Below are 7603 nucleotides of genomic sequence, written 5' to 3' on the forward strand. Positions count from 1 at the left end.
CCGTCCCCCAGCAGCCTGCCCCGTGCTGGCCAGTGACATCACTATCCTGACATCCCAGCTAGGTATCTTAGAATCACCTGCAGTTCCTTCCTCCTTTTTCACCCATTCCACGTGTGGTCAGTCCTCCCAAAGGGCCTCTTGTGTCTATGCACTCACCCCTTTCCTTTCACCTTGCGGTCACCCTGGGCCACAGGCGCCTGGTCAGGGCTGTCCCTGCCTGCAGTCTTGCCACCCTCCCCACTGCCTTCAGGAAGAGGGCATGACCCAGCACATCAGTGTCACTTTCCTTCTTTTAAAAAGTAACAATTGGGCTATATTGCTGCTGGCCTAAACAGTAATAAGTACCTACCCAGAAGAGCAATGTATTATACAGCTAAATAGACAGTTCGTACCCGCCTCTCTCATTCTTCCATCCTTATCTCCAGGAAAGTAGAGGAAGCACCGGCCTTTGGAGTCAGAAAGTCCTGGCCTTGAAGCCCAGCTCTATGACACTGGGCAAAATAGTCTTTGCCTCTGAGCCTCAGTTTCCGCTTATGTCAAATGGAGGTGGTGCCTACCACATGGGGCTGTTGTGAGAACCAAAATGAGATGTTTATTGAGGGCCACACCCAAAGCAGGCTCTTCTCATTGTTAACCCTGTAGGGGTCATGAGGAACAGGCCTCTTGACGATCTCTGTACCATATGTGTGTGAACTGGGGCCTCTCAGTAGGAAAGCTTCATCCCACATGGAGGGGCTGAGCACCTCCCCTGCACCCTTCCCAGCTGGGCAGGGACTGCGTGCCACCTCCTGTCACATGTGCAGCCCCAAACCATCCGAGTTGAAGGGATCCCAGCCTCAGGAAGTGAATCCTGTTCTTCAGAGACAAGGACCATCACTCACTGGTCTGTTATCTCTCTGTGGATGAAACAGGGATTTTCAGCAGAATTCTTCAGAATCGATCATTCTTCCTAGGAGAGAGCCAAACTATTAACACAAAATGCCTATCGGGGGCCTCCCTGCCGGGGGCTTTTTCTCATTGGTTCAATGCCCTTTCTGTCTTCAGTGGCCTAGTACAGTAGCTGGCACATAACTGTGCTTAATCAGAATCGAATGGATAGAAAGATGAATGGAAGGATGAAGGATTTAATCTCTAGGATTTGTCCAGTAATGCGCACTTAATTGAAGGACTGAATAATGAACTCCCCAATGAGCTAGGTATTGGACCCGTGGTTTCTAAACCTTGGCTGCTCTAATCACCAGGAGAGTTTTTGTTCTAAGACTAATTTCTGGGTTCTACTGATTCTTATGCCCTATTATTGTCTAAAAGCTCCCAAGTAATTCTAATAGACAGCCAAGGTGGGCACCTACCATGCTGGACCAATCTAAAAGTACGTACCCCATGCATAGCTCTTACATCCAGTCACCATGTTGTAATTAACAGCTTATGATCTTTCCCTCACTTGACTTTATGCTCCTTGAGCTCTGATACTGGGACTGTTAACTGTCTTCCAGTGCCTGGCACAGTGCTTGGCATATAGTAGATCATCATAAACGTTTGTTAAGTTGATGGTTTCTTTCATTTGGGTGGTTCTATGCAATTTTCTTGTATCCTAAGGCAAAGACAGAAAATGCTAGCACTGTGCGTTTTGTTTTATATGAGCGTGTGTGTGTGTGTGTGTGTGTGTGTGTGTCTGTGTATGTTGTGTTTTCTAGCCATCTATGCTTTGGTATCTATATACTTGTCCCTAATTCATTTTTTTTTTCATGTTCACTCACTGTCCCTTTTCCAGATGCCATGAACTGACAGCATCTAAAGATATTGGGCTTTGTCAGGGAGCCTCAACTTGAAATATTCTGTCCAATTATTTCCATCCATACCTGGTCTCCAAAGCTCATCACTATACATGTGAGAGGATAGTTCATTAATGGGAGGTCTGGCACCACCATCCCCACTAATGAAAGCCACAGGAGCCTCTAGAAAAAGACACACAGGTTGCTACTCTAGTTGATTTTCTCAACTCCACAGTCTGTTCATTTAGACATAGAATAATAGAGCTGGAAAGATATTTAAGATACCGAGTTCAGTCATCTTCATTAAACAATGAAGACTCTGAAGCTACATGGGTTTTAGGACTTGCCTGAGATGACGCACCTTTCCGGACCAGAGCTGGTGCAGGAAGCCTCGCGCTCTGGTCCTCAGGCCTGGACCACTGCGCTGTACTCCTAGCATCTTAGAGTACCTCATAAATCAAAGATCACACTTTTACTTCCTCTTTGGTATCTGTGTTAGAAAGAAAAATACCTGGAAAAAGGTATTATTATATGTTTCTCAGAGGATGTGGGAAGGAGGAATTATTAGGTGGAAAGGGATTCTTGAATGAGAACTTAGAAACTTCTCAGAAAAAGTGTTTTGTGGCAGTACCACAATTTGTGTTTCTGTCCTTGTTTTCAGAATTTTCCCCAGAGAATACCTCCTTCAACAGATCCACCTGTATTCCCTCGCAGATCTGCAGCAGGTAAGCACTTCATGGGGCCATTTCATGTCTGTTTCCTCCCTGGGGACGTGTTTTTGTTGACTGTGTTCTTGGTTACCGAATTCTCCCATCATTGGTATAGTTATATTGACAAGCCCAGATAATTATTGTCTATTCAGAATGAGAAAACTTAATGTAAAAAGATATTATAGGACAATAAGAAATGCTGACTAAGATTTAGAGAAACTGGAGCTCTCGTACACTTGCTGGTAGGAAGGGTAAGTGGTGCAGCCACTTAGGAAAATAGTTGGGCAATCCCTTGAAAAGTTAAATGTAGAGTTTCCCTGTGAGCCAGCCATTCCACTCCTAGGCACATACCCTAGAGAACTGAAAACATATGTCCACATAAAAACTTGTACGGGAGTGTTCAAACATCATTATTCATGATAGCTAAAAAATGGCAACAACTTGAGTGTTCATTAGCTAATGAATGGATTAAAAAAATGTTGTATATCCCCTTAAAGCAATAGTATTTGGACATAAAAAGGAATGAAGGGTACATTCATTGAGAACATCATGCTGAAAGAAGCCAGACAGAAAAGGATACATATTTATGGTCCTTATTTTATGTAGACTTTTCTTAGAGTGTCCAAAAGAGGCCAATCCTTAGAGACAAAGAAGGTGAGTCATTGCCAGTGCCTAGGACAAACCATGGGGTGAGGAGTGGCTGCCGATGGTGTGGGGCTTCCTTTGGGGATGATGAAAACGTCTGGAATTAGTTGTGATGGTTGCACAACTTTGTAACTGTACTAAAAGCTAGTGAATTGTATACTTCAAAAGAGTGAATTTTATGGTAGGTGAATTGAATCAGTAAAAAAAAATTGTACAAGGAAAAAAGACATCAAGGACAATGAATATATTAAACTCTGACTTGTGTTCAAGCCAAACAGTTGGATGATGTTACTTTAAAAAAAAAACAGAACAGAGCATGTACGAGTAAAAATCATCTTTCTATACTTTTATTAGTGTACGTATATCCTTTCAATGATTGACTAAGTTAACAGCCAGGAAGAAAACCAACCCAAAGTTCTGAATATCTTAGGCTTTGCTTAATCATTTAAATCAACAGCTCATTCTCTAACAAATTTTGAGATGCTACATGAAAACCTTGCTTTCTTTTCCATATTTTCTGGATTCTTCAAGAGTCAATTACATAATAATAATCAGTTCAGTTCAGTCGCTCAGTCAAGTCTGACTCTTTGCAACCCCATGGACTGCAGCACGCCAGGACTCCCTGTCCATCACCAACTCCCGGACTTTACCCAAACTCATGTCCATTGAGTTGGTGCTGCCATCCAACCATCACATCCTCTATCATCCCCTTCTCCTCCCATCTTCAATCTTTCCCAGCATCAGGGTCTTTTCCAATGAGTCAGCTTTTTGCATCACGTGGCCAAAGTATTGGAGTTTCAGCTTCAACATCAGTCCTTCCAATGAACACTCAGGGCTGATCTCCTTTAGGATGGACTGGTTGGATCTCCTTGCAGTCCAAGGGATTCTCAAGAGTCTTCTCCAACACCACAGTTCAAAAGCATCAATTCTTTGGTGCTAAGCTTTCTTTATAGTCCAACTCTCACATCCATACATGACCACTGGAAAAACCATAGCCTTGACTAGACAGACCTTTGTTGGCAAAGTAATGTCTCTGCTTTTTAATATGCTGTCTAGGTTGGTCATAACTTTCCTTCCAAGGAGTAAGCATCTTTTAATTTCATGGCTGTGATCACCATCTGCAGTGATTTTGGAGCCAGAAAAAAAAACATAAAGCCAGCCACTGTTTCCACTGTTTCCCCATCTATTTGCCATGAAGTGATGGGACCAGATGCCATGATCTTAGTTGTCTGAATGTTGAGCTTTAAACCAACTTTTTCACTCTCCTCTTTCACTTTCATCAAGAGGCTCTTTAGTTCTTCTTCACTTTCTGCCATAAGGGTTGTGTCATCTGCATATCTGAGGTTATTGATATTTCTCCCAGCAATCTTGATTCCAGCTTGTGCTTCATCCAGCCCAGCGTTTCTCATGATGTACTCTGCATATAAGTTAAATAATCAGGGTGACAATATACAGCCTTGATGTACTCCTTTTCCTATTTGGAACCAGTCTGTTGTTCCATGTCCAGTTCTAACTGTTGCTTCCTGACCTGCATACAGGTTTCTCAAGACGCAGGTCAGGTGGTCTGGTATCCCCATCTCTTTCAGAATTTTCCACAGTCTATTGTGATCCACACAGTCAAAGGCTTTGGAATAGTCAATAAAGCAGAAATAGATGTTTTTCTGGAACTCTCTTGCTTTTTCAATGATCCAACAAGTGTCAGCAATTTGATCTCTAGTTCCTCTGTCTTTTCTAAAACCAGCTTGAACATCTGGGAGTTCACAGTTCATGTATGGTTGAAACCTGGCTTGGAGAATTTTGAACATTACTTTATTAGCGTGTGAGATGAGTGCAATTAAGTGGTAGTTTGAACATTCTTTGGGATTGCCTTTCTTTGGGATTGGAATGAAAACTGACCTTTTCCAGTCCTGTGACCATTGCTGAGTTTTCCAAATTTGCTGACATATTGAGTGCAGCACTTTCATAGCATCATCTTTTAGGATTTGAAATAGCTCAACTGGAATTCCATCACCTCCACTAGCTTTGTTTGTAGTGATGTTTCCTAAGGCCCACTTGACTTCACATTACAGCATGTCTGGCTCTAGGTGAGTTATCACACTGTCGTGATTATCTGAGTTGTGAAGATCTTTTTTGTACAGTTCTTCTGTGTATTCTTATTCTTGCCATCTGTTCTTAATATCTTCTTCTTCTGTTAGGTCCATACCATTTCTGTCCTTTATTGAGCCCATCTTTGCATGATATGTTCCCTTGGTATCTCTAATTTTCTTGAAGAGATCTCGTCTTTCCCATTCTATTGTTTTCCTCTATTTCTTTGCATTGATCCCTGAGGAAGACTTTCTTATCTCTCCTTGCTATTCTTTGGAACTCTGCTTTCAAATGGGTAAATCTTCCCTTTTCTCCTTTGCTTTTCACTTCTCTTCTTTTCACAGCTATTTGTAAGGCCTCCTCAGAGAGCCATTTTGCTTTTTTTGCATTTCTTTTTCTTGGGGATGGTCTTGATCCCTGTCTCCTGTACAGTGTCACGAACCTCTGTCCATAGTTCATGAGGCACTCTATCGGATCTAGTCCCTTAAACCTATTTCTCATTTCCACTGTATAATCATAAGGGATTTGATATAGGTCATACCTGAATGGTCTAGTGCTTTTCCCTACTTTCTTCAATTTAAGCCTGAATTTGGCAATAAGGAGTTCATAATCTGAGCCACAGTCAGCTCCTGGTCTATTATATAATAATAATAATAGTAGTAACTGTGACAACCTTCAGAACCTATCAAACTGCTGTGATTCAGTTCTTTTCTTTGTTGTTTTGCCCTGAAGAAAGAAGGTCAACTTAATCTGTGTTCAAATCCTTCACTCATTTTCAAGACCTGAAAAACAAATAAAACCTTGAAATGTAATTTCACCTCAAGGATTTTATGTTTGTTGTTGTTGTTGTTGTTGATTTTGCTCCCCCAGAGGTAGGCAACTTACTTTAATGGTAGGAATAGTTTTAGAGTGTTTATTAGAGAGGGCTGAGAGGACACGAGGGTTTTGATTTTCACTTGTGCATCCAACTTAAATCTATTTGCGCCTACCAGCTCTCCCCACCCCTTCAGTCCTGCTACCCTTTACCACATAATCAAACGGTGATCTGCTGGCTGCTGTGGAAAGAGATGCAGTTTTAATTGTGATTGCCCAGTGGTATTCACGGGGAGGAATTGGTTACAAGACCCAGTGTACACCTATGTATTTCTAGGATCAGGATCAGTGATCTAAGGACCCAGACTCTTGGCACTGGAGAAGTGAGTTTAAAGGCACCGGTGGTGTATTCTTGTAAAGGTGGTTGGAAATGGAATGAGTAGGCTCCAAAGTGAGTACTTTTTGAGGAAGCCTTTCAAAAACAAGTTTTGATACCAGATGAAGAGGAAGAATCAGTAATTCCATATTCATTTTGGGGTGTCAAAGTAGTGTAGCTATTTGGTATAATAAAGCTTTCTCTTTTAAAAAGCTCTCTTATACCCTGCTGTCTTTTTTCTTTTTTTTCCCCCTTGTAATAATCAAACCATACAATGCCAACCAGCTTACCTAAATCAGTGGCAGTGGTATTCTTGGTGGGCCAGACTGTTAGCCTCAGAGCCCCATAAGCAGCTTAATCAGTTTCAGCCTCCATGGTAAAGCAGTAGAGGCAATCAACAGCTTATCAAACTCCCTGTCAGCGGGGGTGGCCAGAGCTCCATGCGTCTGTTTACTCCACAGTTCACTCTAACCTGGTTCTTTGTGCCTGGCTTTAAGATCTCCAAACCTATCATATTGAGAGGAAGTTTAATTCAATTACTTTTTCTGCCTGAGGTGGGTTAAATTGGATTTAGCTTTTGATCTATCTACATCCAGGCTATCAGTACTGAAGGAAACCTCTGCCCCATCTTCCCTTGGTTTCAGAGTAAATGTCTGGTCTGTTTTCTGAATCTGAACTGTTCTTGCAAATAGATAAGAGAAGTAAACACAAGAATGGGGAAAAAATATTACTGCTTTGTGACAGTGCATGTCAGACATAGCAGGATATCCTACCTCACTAACCGAGCTGCCAGCCCCAGATCGTCCTGTACCATTTCCCCCTCTGTCTGGGTGCTATGCCACCCTCTTTCAAGTCAGCTTCAGGAGTTTCAGAGTAAGTTATTTCCTCCATTCAATTCCCATCCTCACTCCTAAAATAAAGGTCTCTGTAAAAGCATCCTTGGACAGCAAAGAGATCACACCAGTCAATCCTAAAGGAAATCAACCCTGAATATTCATTGGAAGGACTGATGCTGAAGCTGAAGCTCCAATACTTTGGCTACCGGATGCGCAGAGCTGACTTATTGGAAAAGACACGGATGCTGGGAAAGATTGAGGGCAGGAAGAGAACGAGGCGACAGAGGATGAGATGGTTGGAAGACCATCATCAAATCAATGGACACGAGCTTGAGCAAACTCCAGAAGATGGTGATGGACAGGGAA

The 7603-nt window shown here is 42.2% G+C and overlaps 1 protein-coding gene across 1 annotated transcript in view; it reads left to right on the forward strand.

The window, feature by feature from the left end:
• The window catches only part of PLEKHM3 (pleckstrin homology domain containing M3), a 203804-nt gene that overhangs the window by 106591 nt on the left and 89610 nt on the right, over nucleotides 1–7603 (forward strand). The window contains exon 6 of the mRNA XM_043910230.1: nucleotides 2434–2497. Coding sequence (XP_043766165.1) covers nucleotides 2434–2497 — 64 coding nt within the window. The remainder of the gene's footprint in view (nucleotides 1–2433; nucleotides 2498–7603) is intronic.

This window comes from Cervus elaphus, chromosome 8, assembly GCF_910594005.1.
Source record: "Cervus elaphus chromosome 8, mCerEla1.1, whole genome shotgun sequence".
NCBI classification, from domain to species: Eukaryota; Metazoa; Chordata; class Mammalia; order Artiodactyla; family Cervidae; genus Cervus; species Cervus elaphus.